Source organism: Numenius arquata, chromosome 2 (assembly GCF_964106895.1).
Source record: "Numenius arquata chromosome 2, bNumArq3.hap1.1, whole genome shotgun sequence".
In the NCBI taxonomy this organism is placed as follows: Eukaryota; Metazoa; Chordata; class Aves; order Charadriiformes; family Scolopacidae; genus Numenius; species Numenius arquata.
Genome location: NC_133577.1, coordinates 10,654,977 through 10,668,886, shown reverse-complemented (window position 1 = coordinate 10,668,886; position 13,910 = coordinate 10,654,977). Strand labels below are relative to the sequence as shown.

Below are 13,910 nucleotides of genomic sequence, written 5' to 3'. Positions count from 1 at the left end.
CATCTGTTAGACCATGACTTAAATCAGGCAAACCAGAAGTTTAGATTTAAGAAATCAAAAGGCAAGAACAAACACTACCCAAAGAAACCCACATATTTTTTGAATACTTGCTGACAGGCTGTATGCATGCATCACTCATAACTGCAATTCATCTAGTGGCATGTGTTGGATAACAGCCTTTTGTCAGGGTCTTTTACTTAAGAAAATAAAACATCATGACAAATTTCAACATGCATTTTATCCAGCACCCTGTACTTTGTCTTCCCTTAGCTCTTGCTGTGTTAGACAGCGTACAGAGAGAGGCATGATCCTTGGCCAAGAGGATTTACATGCTGAAAACATGGGGTCCCAGGCATGTGAATGAGCACATAACAGAGTTCTAAAAATCTGGCACACACACAATATTTCATCAAAAATTAGGCTCTTCCTACAGAAGACTCCAACAACAGATACAAATTACTTCCTGTCACTCACGGAAAAGCTTTAAAGAAAGAAGGAAAAAAGCGACCGACCCACTGGCCAATCTCTGCACCTTCTACCGAGCAGTCAGAAGAAGCCTGCCTTAATAAGTGTACCATCTTACATCTCTAGTTGGTTAATTCTAAGCAAGCATCTTCACTCTTAACACTACTAACCTACGTTCAGGTACTACCCAAATATACCATGTGTACCTAAAATTCATTGTCAGAGTTTCACTACATTCCTCTCCAAAAGTTACAATCAGCTTTCCACTAATGCCAGTTGTGATTTTAGCATTTAAAATAATGCTTTTCCAGACATTATGCTGACATCATTCAGCTTCTAGAATGTCTGATGTTTGGTTAAAGTAGTTTGAACAGCAACTTAATGGCAAATAAACAGAGCTGACTGTGAACATCAAAAGATCAGGTGGAAACAAATAAAAAAAATTCAAGAAAAAAATTGCAGAACCCACAAGCAGCTCAAGGAAGTGCAACACAGCAAAAACCATGAAAGCATGATCTAAACAACATGAACACAGAGGCCAACTTGGGTTTATTTTTTTCATACACATTCACTGATCTTAGCAACAACAAATGAATAATTTTACGACTGCAGTAGTACAAACTCGTTGTGCAACTCTTTACTTCATTTCAACCCACAAATAAATATAAATAGATGTATTTAGCATATGCACCTTTTGCTAGTAAAACATTATAGGCCAGCTATATTCAGAATTTTAGCCAAGGTATGCAAACAGTGGTTATCCAATGATATTTTCTGATCATTTAACAAACACTCTGTACAAATATTTTTTAAGTAACCAAATAAACAGAGGAAAGAGATTCTTTTGCAGCCCTCATTATGGGCAGCCCTCTATCCGTCTTCACTGAAAGCAAAATGCTCTCTCTTAAAAAATTAGCAGGAGTTTCTTAGTGTTAAATTTTCCCAAATAATCTGAACACAACAGCATTCACTTGAGAGTACCTACAAAGAAAAGGAAGGCTAAAAAAATAACTCCAGCGCTATGCATTACCTATACTTGTTTCTAAAACGCAGCTATGGTTTGCAGCTCCCAGCACACACAGTTAACACAACTGACCTTGTTGAAATCTCCCTTGATAAGCAAGATAGCTCTAAAAAAAGAACACCAGGCCCTCACAATTAATTACTAACTATTAATAAATGAGCATATTTCTCCTTCTCCTCCCAGGCGTACCTATAAATAAATATAGTTGCCCAAAAGCTTTACCAGGAATGGAAATCAGAGTATTTCATGACATAACAGGCCCAGGAATAAGTGATATCCATGAACTACTGACAAAGGGAATAACTAAACCTGGAGCGCAATAGAGACGCGTGATCCCCAGCCAGCTGAGTCTACAGCTACAGCAACAAAGGCCAAATTGTAACGGAGTCTCACAACAACGGAGGCTTCTAACCACAAGCACATCAAACTGTCTTTACCGTGTAAAATTTGGCTTGAAGTCACAACTGACATAAGTATGTGAGGCCTGGGGGCAGGGGGAAGAGACAGATCAGGCTACAGCAAACAAAGAGGAGGCACAGTGATGTTCTCTAATAAGATGGTGACATTTCTCACACAGGAGGCTCTATCCCATACACAGCTTTCCTCCCCCTTGCATCATTTGAGGAACGACCTTAGCTGCGGGGTTTTCAGTACCCAGGGGCTTCCGAGATCAGATAAAGTTTCTCTACATCATCAGATCACTCTGTTTCCTTCAAATTGTTGCTACTCCAGTGAAATTAAGTCATTTTTGTACTGGATGTTTCTTCACATGCACAGCCCTACGGAACTAAACAGGTTCTTGCTGGATGTAGACCCAGGATAGCCCAGAAAACTGCAATCCCACAATCAAACAAATACCAGCAGTGTACTGCAGATGTGCCACAACTTTCACAGCCATACAAATGTCTCACAATCTGAGCAACTTCAGGAATCCCTCTCGAGGAGCTCTGGGGGAATTCAGTCTCCTGGGCATACGAGGGAGCGCTGTGAGACAAGTGAGGACTTTGAGCCCATAAGCATCTCAGCCTGCACAGGAGCAAGACCACAGGTCAACCGCAACACCATCTAGAGGTTAGTTTATACCCCAACAAGGATCAACTCAAAATAAATAAATAAAAATATATTAAAAAAAACAAACAAACCACATCTTCTCAGTGTAGTCAGGAAAACAGTGCAGGCTAGATCATTTGAAGAGCATAAACTCCATGTCAACCCCGCCACAAGTCAAATCCACACCGCATCCTAGCCGAAGTACTACCTTTTCATGGCTGAACATGGCCCCTAAATACTATCTGAATTAGTGTCACGCTGTAAGAGAAACCTATAACTACACCATCACTTCTTGCAGACAGAAATCAAGAAGGTGCTTATAAAAATACCAGATATAGTTTTCAAACACTGATGCTGTAGCTAAAATTATCACATCCTTGGTCAAAGCTTGAGAAATCTTCACCTACACAGAAAATTGTTAGCAAGTAAAAGTGCAATTCTTCCTCAGCAGCTTTGGTTTAACTAGACCCACTCTTAGGACCTACATAGCCTGCTACTGTCAGTACAGCACTCTGGCAGAAAAAACACCCTTGTTCGCAAAAAATAGCAGCATTCTAGTCTGAATTAGCAAGAGAAGACAAGCAACTATGTTTTGTATCAGCTGTTGTTGGTAACAATAAACAGAGCACTTTTTATTTAAAACCTGCCCACAAAAATCTAAAAAAAACTCATGTTCAGCTTACTAATTCTTGATAGTTCTATTTTAAATTCTACATAAATGCTATTTACAGTATTTACCTAGGAATGAACAGCTCAAAATCACAGAATAAAACTTTTCAGGATAAGAGTTACATTGTTAAAAAAGTTAGTTCAAAAGCCACTTTACCACTTTAAAAAACAAACAGACAACCCCAAACAAACAAACAAAAAGGGCAAGTTCACCAAGAGCAAATAAGCTAACTGTCCAGCAGTGGTTGTACAGCTTACATTTGGGGTTTGTTTCATGGAATGGCGGAAGTTTCCATGCTTCTTTTGCTTTGGGGGGGGGGGGGGAATAAAAATCAATAAATCAATTTATAGGTGTTTGACTGTAAAAGAGTTGAAAGGGGAAAAAAAAAAGTTCCTGGAAAAACATTCTCAGTTTTACATCAACCATTAAAATGGAGTAAATCAGACCACTTATTTCTGATACTCTCTACATTTTTTCAAGATGTTTTTAGCATTGTATGATAAGCATGCATCATTATCTGCAAAACCGATCTCACTGGGAGCTGGCATCTCCCACCACAGTTATTTATGTCATTCTTCTAGACTACATCTCCATGGCACCACAGCACTAACTACAGGCAGCAGATACTACCAGCCAAATACTTTCTCCCAGAGCTTCACCAGTTCAGTGAAGATCATGGTACCACCTTTCCTAGGTGGCACATGTAAGAAAACAAATGGCATAAACTCCCCTCCAATTATTTGTTTTATAAAACTAACCTTGAGAATTAATTATAATATTCATAAGGTAAAATACAGAATATTGGTCTTTGGTCAAACATAAAATCCAGTGGTTATGAACTACTGAGTAAATAACCATCTCAGATTAAAAATAAAACTATGAAACACTGTGCTAATAAGGCTGTTAGGTAGCTATTAAAGTGTCAATTTTAATGTGCAAAGATGAAAGCGTAACCATAAATAAAAGTTTTCCACATCTCATTTCTTTATTACAGCCTTGTCGTGGAGGGAGTGACATAAAATGACGCTGTGCACCAAAGAGGTCGAAAGCCTACCTAGAAACTGAAAAACAACAACAGAAATAAAAGTCACCAGTAGTCTTTAATTTATTCCTTTGCATTTCAAAGGACACGTGTTTGCATTAGTCAGAAGATCCACCTCCCAACTACAGGCAGCCCTCAAATTATTCTGCATAACACTAATTGAGGGTCCAGCTAAAGAGTTACCTGTTCAAGGAACTTGCAAGTAAAATAAATTATGCAAGAAAGCAAGGCAAGCATGCTTAAGTATAATAAAGCCTTTTAAAATGATTAGCAGGTTCTCTTTAATCTGGCAAGGTAACAAGCTTTCAGCGCCCAAGAGAAAAAACACAATGAGGGAAAAGCATTATATAAATATTCCACATGCCAAAGCAAAAGGATTATTTCATCGGAACAATGCACTCCTGTTTAAACCAATACCAATCATAAAAAAAAAAAAAAAAAAAAAAAAAATAAAAGAGAGAGAGATCTTTCTGTGGAGGTTATTTATATGTTAACGCATAACTTCACAGCACGTTTGTATGGAATCCTCTTCTCACAAAGGCAGCCTGGACGGTCCCTCACTGGCACCGGTCTGTCCCCTCCATGCACATGCTCACGCTCAGGAGGGCTGGGAATATCCATCCCGCGCTGTATGAAAACACGAGCCTGCTTTCCAAATCTGCCTCAGTCTCCAACCCAGCCCCTGCCAAGTGCTGGCCACAGGCATGCAGTCTAATCACCATTATGGTCCTCAGACAGAGGAGTAATGGCTGCTATAAGTAAATGCCGCTTCTAATCCAGGGAAACTTTCACCTCTGAAAGCATTCCTAACTTCACATCAACTTCAACTCCAGCAAAAGCCTGTGAAAACACTTTATGTAACAAAAGGCGATCACGCTAAAACGTAATCCTCCAAGAAAACAGAAGTGCATTTCATAAATCATAAATCCCTCGCCTAATTCATGGCTATTTCCCTTTTGATTTGTTTCCTGTAGGGTGGGAACAGCGACAGCAATATCCCAGCGGGCACTCAGAAAGCACTCACAGCGTCCAACCGGAGTTGACAAAACTCAGGTTCGATCAGCCTTCGGAAAAAAAAAAAAAAAAAAAAAAGAAACCCCGAAGACACCCCAACACTGCTGAAGTCCGCGGCGTCCCCACCTTCTCCCTCCCACGGCAGAGCCCCCCGGAGCTGGGCGCAGGCTCCCCAAACGCCTCCTCCGCACACTAGTCCCGCCGAGGCTTCCCGCAGGTATGTGAAAAAGCCTCGAAACGGAGTAGGAAGTTTTGATGGGGGGGGGGGAGGAAGAGGGAGAGAAACAAGCGCCCACACACACCAGAGGTGAGGAGCGGGAGGGAGGGACGGACGGACAGACAGACAGGCGGAGGGGCCGCTATTCAACTCTCCGAGCGGGAGCCCAGCGTTTTAATCCCGACACCGTTAAGCAGGATTAAGGGTTCTTGCTTACTTGAGCTGGTTTATAAAGTTTTTGCTTAACTCACAAAACTGAAGTTTTTTTTGTACTTTTTTCGACCAGTGAGCGGCTTTTGCTTGAAAAGCTGGAAGTTAACTTCTTATATCTGCCTGAAGGAGAACAGTTACTATCTCCATGCGAGCAGACTGGCCGGCACGACCACAGAAGAAGGGGACCGAGCCCTGGGGAGGGGGACCCCACTGCCAGCGCACGTACCCCGAGCCAGCCACGGTGCAAAGTTCACCTTCACCTCAAAACAAACAAACAAACAAACACACACCCTTAAAACCCACAAACACGAAGCACACACAAGTGCACCAACAGGTAAGGAGGCGGCAGTCGGGAGGGAGCGTGAAGCCGCACACCGGGGGGAGTCCCGGGGCGCAACCGGCGGGGCGGCCACAGAGCCGGGGCCGGGGCTGGCACCGCCGCGGCGCGGCGCTGGCAAAGGCGCCCATCGGCGGCACCTCTCGCCCCACCGGCCATGCGGCCGCCCCCGCCGGCGAGCCCGGCTCCCAGCCCGCCCGACCCCGGCGCCCTCTTACCCTTCGTCCAGTCCAACACTTGCTTCGGGCTCCACCTTGTCACCGGCTCCATGGCTGGGGGGGGGGGGGGGACGGGGGACGGAGGACGGGACGGGACTGGTGGAGGAACGCCGATTCCGTCCCCCTTCTTCTCCCGCGATGCCGACTCCGTCCCCAGTCTTCTCAGACTCCCATCCCGGCAGCGCCGCTCCGGGGCCGCCCCCTCCTCGGCCTGGCTCCTCCCGCCGGCCGCGGCCGGGCCTGCCCCGCTGCCGCTCCGCCCCCAGGTGCTGTCTCCCGCCGGGCCGGGGCCCGGGCGCAGCCGTTAACGGCCGGTTCCGCCCCGCAGCGGCCGCTGCGGGGCGGAACCGGCCGTTAACGGCTGCGCCCGGGCCCCGTGCTTGGAAAAGCGCTGAGGAGAAACTTCCTGGGATCCCTCGCGGCTTCTCCCGGGAAGGGGATTAAACGCTTGTTGCCCCTCAAGCTCCCGCCTGTGCAGGAAGAAAGTCCCAAAATCGTCAAATAACCCGATTCTTTTTCCTCACGTTTTAGTGTCGTTACTGCCCATAAGCCACATCCAGCTTTCGCCTTCCTTGGAAAGGACGCTCTGAAGCAGGGGCGGTGGCTGGGACCACGCCGCAAGACCCCGTCAGGTGTTGTCACGCCCGAGAGCCACCGCTCTTGGGACCCTGCGGTGACACAAATCTGGCTGTCCTTTAAAGCGAGGTGTAGTTGTAGCTCTCCTCCCTGTCCTGCCCACGGGGTGAAGTGGCGGCCGGGCTCTTCACCCCACTTCGGTGGCATCTCTGGGTGAGTTACAGCCCCGTGGCGATTTTAGCAGCGACTGCAGCCTGCCTTCAACCACGCCGGTCCCAGGATTGGCATTTGGGGTTTTTATTTCTGAATCCTGCACTTAAAAGCGTCCTTGGCTGTGGAGGCTGTTTCACCACAATAGATTACTTTGCGCTCGTGAGACCCCACCTGGAATACCGTGTCCAGCTTTGGAGTCCTCAACACAGGAAGGACATGGACCTGTTGGAACGGGTCCAGCGGAGGGCCATGAAGATGATCAGGGGGATGGAGCACCTCCCCTATGAAGACAGGCTGAGAGAGCTGGGGTTGTTCAGCCTGGAGAAGAGAAGGCTCTGCAGAGACCTCACAGCAGCCTTCCCATATCTGAAGGGAGCCTACAGGAAAGCTGGAGAGGGACTCTTTGTCAGGAAGTGTAGTGACAGGACAAGGGGTAATGGTTTTAAATTGGAAGAGGGGAGATTTAGATTAGATACCAGAAAGAAATTCTTTACTGTGAGGGTGGCGAGGCACTGGAACAGGTTGCCCAGAGAAGTTGTGGATGCCCCATCCCTGGAAGTGTTTAAGGCCAGGCTGGATGGGGCTTTGAGCAACCTGCTCTAGTGGAGGTGTCCCTGCCCATGGCAGGGGGGTTGGAACTCGATCATCTTTAAGGTCCCTTCCAACTCTAACCATTCTATGATTCTATGATTCTACTTCTGTTTTGCTGCTCTCCCTTGGGAGCTACGTTAAGCCATCAGCTGTACCTCAGGCTCGCTTTCCTCAGAGGAAATCTGTCACTTGTGTCCTGGCCACCTCCTGACACCTATGTGAACCCCGAGGGTGTCAGCCTCCACTCATAGGCTTAAGTTCTAACCTCCTACACTGTGTGCCCACCATACCGACCTCCATCATTCCTTGCTACCGAACACATAACTCAGCCTACAACCACTTTTCAAACCATTAGCAGCAGGGAGATGTGGAGAAACCAGGTATTTTTATCACATACATCACTTAGGGGATCTGGTTCAGCAGCAAATTCCAGCCCAGAGCCCTTTTGTAACATGCACAAAGGTTTTGCTGCTCCTCTTCCTCGGTGAGGAAGAGCAGAGTGAACAATGCTGTGACAATAAGACTGTGAAATTTTAACTTGGCAACATCAGAGAGCGGGTCAGCAGCTGGGATTTCAGCCTGTCCAGTATCCCACTGTTTCCATCGGCTCCCAATCTCTATCCATCTGTTATTCCCAGTCACGCGCTGGAAATGTAGGCTCTTTGGGACGGGGGCTGTCAGTTCTGTGTGTGGCTGCGCAGCGCCCAGCTTTCCCACCGCAGCACGAACAGCTGCCTTCTCGTACACACTGCTGCAGACCCCTGCCACGGGGACAAGAAGAAACACTTCACCAGTCCTCGTTTGTGGAATTAGTAGTTTTTTAAAAATGGTCTTTTTAAATGTATATGTAAAAACCAGTAATTTGTTGATTCTTTTTCTTTCTTACATGGTGGTTGAAGGTGTATTTTGTTCTTGGTTATAAGGTAAATTCATTATAACGACTTTATTTATTTGCTTTTTATTTTTTGAGATATTAAGCCTGTCAGTTAACCTCTCTGCCTATCAGAAAGATTAAAATGCAGCTCACCACAGCTTTAATATTGGTGCAAAACCCAAAAGGTTCCCGATGCCCCATTGAATCGTGTGTCATTCACGCTTAAAGGGCAACATAACAGTTCTCCCCCCTCGCAGAGACCTGAGTAAACAGATGGGCCTTGCTATGTGCCCCGCTAATGGTTTCACAAGGGTTAATGTGACAGTGCTTCTGTCTTAACTACACAGATGCTTCCCAAGGTTGCAGGCAGGAAAGCAAATGTCTCTCCCTGTTGGTGTTTGGAGCGTTCATCTGCTGTCATCCTTCTCTGTCACACGGCTTGGCCCAGTCCCTGTGTCTGGCTTGAATAAGATGAGCACCATATTTTGTGAGTAAGGCGTGCGGATCTGGTCACTTGCTAGCAGATTGCCAATCTGATAAATCCATTATTCATTGATAGCATTTTTTTTAATTTGCCAAATGACCAAATCTATTTTTTTTTTTTAAGCAAAACGATAATTGCAGTGACTCTCTGTTCTTTTATTACATTATGTCCCCCAATATCAACTGCTCTACAACCTGCTCTGGACAAATTACACAGGGCTGTCCGAGGAAGGCAGCAGGTCTCCAGTTTCTCAAAGGGATTCGTGGCTGAGTCGCTTACCTGTGTTATTCTTTCCAAGCCCAGATTGCAACTGTTCTTTTGAGCTGATTTTTCTCATGATTGCATCATCTCAATCTCGTCTTTATTTGAGATGAGATTAACTGGTAGTCAATTGGCATGATGCAATTAGAAGTTCTGTTCATAGAATAAGGTGGTTTTGTTCAAAAAATACTCATTGTCAAAAGAAATGAAAAAAAAAAAAACAACTCTGTCTGATTTACAGTAACGCCAAACCAAAAAATAACCCTGTCCCTTTGCTTATCTTCAGATGCTCCGTGCGTTAGTTTATGAGTTTCATGCCAGTATTAGGAAAGATGTGAGTTCCCTTTCCCCGCTTGCAGTCTTGTGCAGAGTTCGTTGCTGTGGCAAGGACCAGACAACCAGCTCTCCAGAAGTGCACACTTTTTCATCTAATTTTTCAGTGATAAAAGCCCTTTGCTTTGAGAAGGAGATCCAGACCAATTATTTGCTGTTTCCTCACTTTCTTTGTTTTCTTTCTTCTTATTTCCCCTCGCAGACCAGGTTTTCAAAGGCCCATCAGGTTAGTTTGCATGAACAATCTGGCAACACAGAGCTCAGCGTGGACCAGGATCATGATTCCACAGTCACGGACGCAGCACGGTGCACTCCCCTATCACCCCGCAGCGAAGACTCACCAAACAATCATAAACCCACAGCCGCACCCCTGTCAAGCCGGCAGAGGAAGCTACACAGTGCTTGTCATCTTCAGTTTCTATCGCGGCAGCTGGTCAGCAGAAGAGGTGATACTTTATAACAGAAAGTCTGCTGGGAAAAACTTACCCTTTCCAAAAAAAAAAAAAAAAAGCGTATTTGAGTTATTGGAAAGGCTTAGCGTCATTTCAGCAGCTACGTTGGCTCTAGCCTGGCTTAACGCTGGACGTACCATTTTATTTAAATACAGTCTGACTGACACTGCCTCTTTGGCCACAGTTTTCAATACCAAATCTGTGCGCTCCCAGGATCTGAGTCCTGCATGGTAGGTAAACGATCCCATTTCTGACAAAATAGCCGACGTGTCCAACAAGGCTTGTATTCAAATTTTAAGGTGGCATCAGGGGGACAGACAACGGTTGATCTGGCACAAAAACCTGCTGGTACAGAGAGAATACAACAAAATGCAGTGAACGGTTTAGAGTTTAGTGAGTTTGGCTCAGGTTGTGACTTTACTCTTTGGCTTAATATGGCAAAATATGACTTTACTGACCGCTGCAGCGCAGTCTGCCCGTTACCAGATTTGCTACCAGAGCTCTGCAGCGGGTCCCTTGGCATAGAGCGGATTTGCACAGGCAGCAGCAGCTCGGCACAGCTGCAGAGCTCTCTGCCTGCGGGGATGCAGCTCTGAGTCCTAAGCCCCTTTCTCAAAGGGAGGTAACCGCTGTTCCTCAGCTCCAGAGGGGTGAATAAACAAGTGTTTAGCCAAAGGTCATATACCAAGTTTAAAAAGTGTGTTTTTCTGTTCAGGGCCACAAAAAGTTATTTTTCTTGCTGATGCGAATTTTTTAGAGGGATCAGCATATTGCAACTTGTATCTTTGAGTGGAAGAGTTATTTATCCTGTTTGGCAAAGCATTGTCTAAGAAGGTTTCACTGCATTTCAGCACATCATTAGTGAAAGGCTTATAGTTTTATTTAATACAGTTGAAAGCTGTGAAAATTTAAAGTATTGTGAACAAAAGCAGTACATAGGTAGAAGACCCAGTTTGCCTCTATTGACAATCCACAGATGATCATTAGGGAGTAGTCATTCCCTGACCTTTTCTCACTCATAATGTTTCAGAGTCCATCACTACTACTGTCACTACAAAAAAATTAGGATTTACTCATAATTTTCCAAGCATTACCTTACTCACACACACAGTCCTCAGAAGTGGGTAGGACTTTTTGCACAATAGCAAGAGAATTTTACCCTACCGAACTAGAATTTAGAGCTTCCCGGTAAGGTCAGTGAGTATTTAAAGTTGATTTGGAAGTTGCAACAGGTAAATTAACTGAGTCAGAGTGAGTCAGGTTCAGAAGAGGGTTTGGTTCTACCAGCGTGTAATTAAAAAAATTCACACTAATGGGAAACTGTCGTTGCATAAGAATCAACATCCTACTTCTCACCTTGATACTGGAATTGTTAGTGATGGATGTCTTCTATACATGACAGTGTGGAAGATCTTGGTGTAGCCTGGTGAGAGAAATAGGTCTGCCTAGTCCGTTTTTTGAATATAATGTAGTCAGAGAGAGTTTTTTTTCAGCGGGATGGGGTAAGGAGGACAGCCTGAGGCTCTGCCTGGCTTGGGTACTTACTTTGGAAAAACAATGTCCTGGCCATGCCTTCTCTGTGCCCTAGAGAGAACCGACTGACCAAGGTATACTGTCATTTCATGTAATACTCTCATGAATCCGGAATGATTTTGATAAAGCAATTACATTCTCAGCATAACAAAATTACTCATTTCAGATCAGACCAACTGTATAAAAAGTCTTGCCTTAAACAAAATACTGGTTGCCAAGAAAAGGAAACATCAGAAAGGTATGAATTCTGGCCCTTGTATTTGCGCCCATTCCCTTGGTGACCTGGATCAAATAATTTAATCTCTGTATTTCCATCTCCTCACTACTCAATGGTTAATAATCTCACATTGGTGAAAAATACCCTGTTTTGCTTTATCCAGTGTTCTTTTCTTTCTAAATAACTGAAATATCTATAGAAATAAAAATAAATTGCTAAATCCAGTTAATGGAAAGATTTCTAAGCCCTGTTTCTAGGTACAAAGGAGTAAAAATTAAACTGTTAAAGAGACAGATGGGAGGTGGCTCTACTGATTTTGCTAAATTCATTTAATTTTATGTGTATCTACAGTTGACATAGTACAACACATTGAATTAGAAGGGCTATGATTATGGCTGGTTTATCAGTAACCAAAGTTAAGTTAGGAAGACGTACATATATCAATGGCTCTATCAGACTTCTTGTAGATTTTTTTTCCCCCTATGGTAAGGTTCCTGCACTATTTATTTTCTAAGGATAGATCTGTATTGGATTCTATACTTGGATTGTCCCCATTTTCTTCCATTCAGCTTTAAAACAGCCTACACAAAGTTCCTAGTTAGGTGAAAGTTGCCATTGCCTGCTGCTATAGGTGTATAAATACGTCTACATATAAATAAATGTGTGTATATATGTATACTGATGACACTGGGCTAAACTGAGCTAAGCAGTTAGAACAAAGGTCTTCTGAAGTTTTTACTCAAGGCAAAATCTAAACTTTATTGAGCTCGTGTTTTTTTTCCTGCAAGAGTGCAGAAAAAAGACCTGAATTGCCATATATTTACATTTTTAATCCACTAGGCATTTTTATTGAGTCACGAATCACTGCACAGAAATCATTTCCTCCACTGCATGTTGTGCTGAGGTAGCATGTTTTAGGAGAGGATCTCAAACCTGTTTTACAAAATATAAATTTATTATAAATATATTTTATAGTTAATAGAAATTTGATTATACATTTATTTTGGCCTACCTCAGGTCCCTTTACCTGGCTATGAAACTATCTGACTCTCAGGTAAACAAAGCACAAAAGTGACTTGTGTAAAATTACAAAACTCACCAATTTCAATGCTTAAAGAGAAACTTGAAGTCAGACAGCAGCATTTTTGTATACACGAATAGGGAGGTGATTTTACCTGGTCCTCATTTCCCTGCCCAAACGGCACACAAGAAGAAAGATTTGTCTTGAACGCAGCCCGTCAGTCACTTTGATAGGATACAGAAGAATTATGTTCCCAAATGGAAGACAACTGCTGGGATTTTAAAGCTAGCAAAGAGAAGGTTATGCTGGCAGAGCCGGGAAAGCACTTTGCAAAATTAGCAGGAGCAGTGCCTGGCCCATCTGCTGCGGATGTTTGTCCAGCAGTCATTTATCAGGGGCACACAGGGGCAGACTCGGACCCAGTCCTGTGATGCCTGGAGGGGTGGAGAGGGGGAGATGCGGCGTGATGCTGTACCCCCGGCAGGTGAAGCTGCCATGGCACAGCTCAGCCCCCGGTGCAAGAGCAGAGGAGGAGGCAGAGGTACCATTCGGCTCCCTTCGAGCACCGCCCTGCTCCGGGCTGAGGAAGCGTGGGGAAGCTTTGATGGCAGGTGGTGCAGAGGAAAAGGGTCACTGGAGCAGATGGGATGTCCTCACCACCCCTGAAGCCACACACGGGTGGTGGAAGCCTCCTCCTCCTGCTGAAGGGTGACATGTGAGCCAAAGCAGGGAAGACCATCTCTCATACATCAGAGATGGCGCCAGCACACCCTGTCCCACGTTTGTCTGGAAACTTGCTCAAAATAAGGTCTAAGAGATAAGAATTTGCTGATGGAAAACCAGAGCTATCCCTGCACAGAGCATGCTGATAGCCCTTTTTATATCGTACTTAAAGACCCTGATTCAAGAAGCCTCTGTTCTGCCTAAATCACTGTAACTACTCCTCCTCCTCTTACTTAAGTCTTCAGACATTAGGAACAAAACAGCCAAAGGGAGTTAAAGCCAGGTGGGCCGAATCTGGGCCTCTGTGCACAGGCAGCAGTGAAACCGTGAGATAGAAACAGGCTTTTTGAAAAGCTATATGGCTTTGAAAAGAAGACAGAGT

At 44.6% G+C, this 13,910-nt stretch overlaps 1 protein-coding gene across 3 annotated transcripts in view; it reads right to left on the bottom strand.

The window, feature by feature from the left end:
• The window catches only part of CNKSR3 (CNKSR family member 3), a 62,257-nt gene extending 55,836 nt beyond the window's left edge, over positions 1–6,421 (bottom strand). Inside the window, exon 1 of one of the 3 annotated variants that reach the window (XM_074144497.1) lies at positions 6,251–6,421. In XM_074144497.1, coding sequence (XP_074000598.1) covers positions 6,251–6,302 — 52 coding nt within the window. In that variant the 5' untranslated portion in view covers positions 6,303–6,421. The remainder of the gene's footprint in view (positions 1–6,250) is intronic. The other 2 variants (XM_074144495.1, XM_074144496.1) reach the window with 2 other exon arrangements.
• Positions 6,422–13,910: the final 7,489 nt, after the last annotated feature.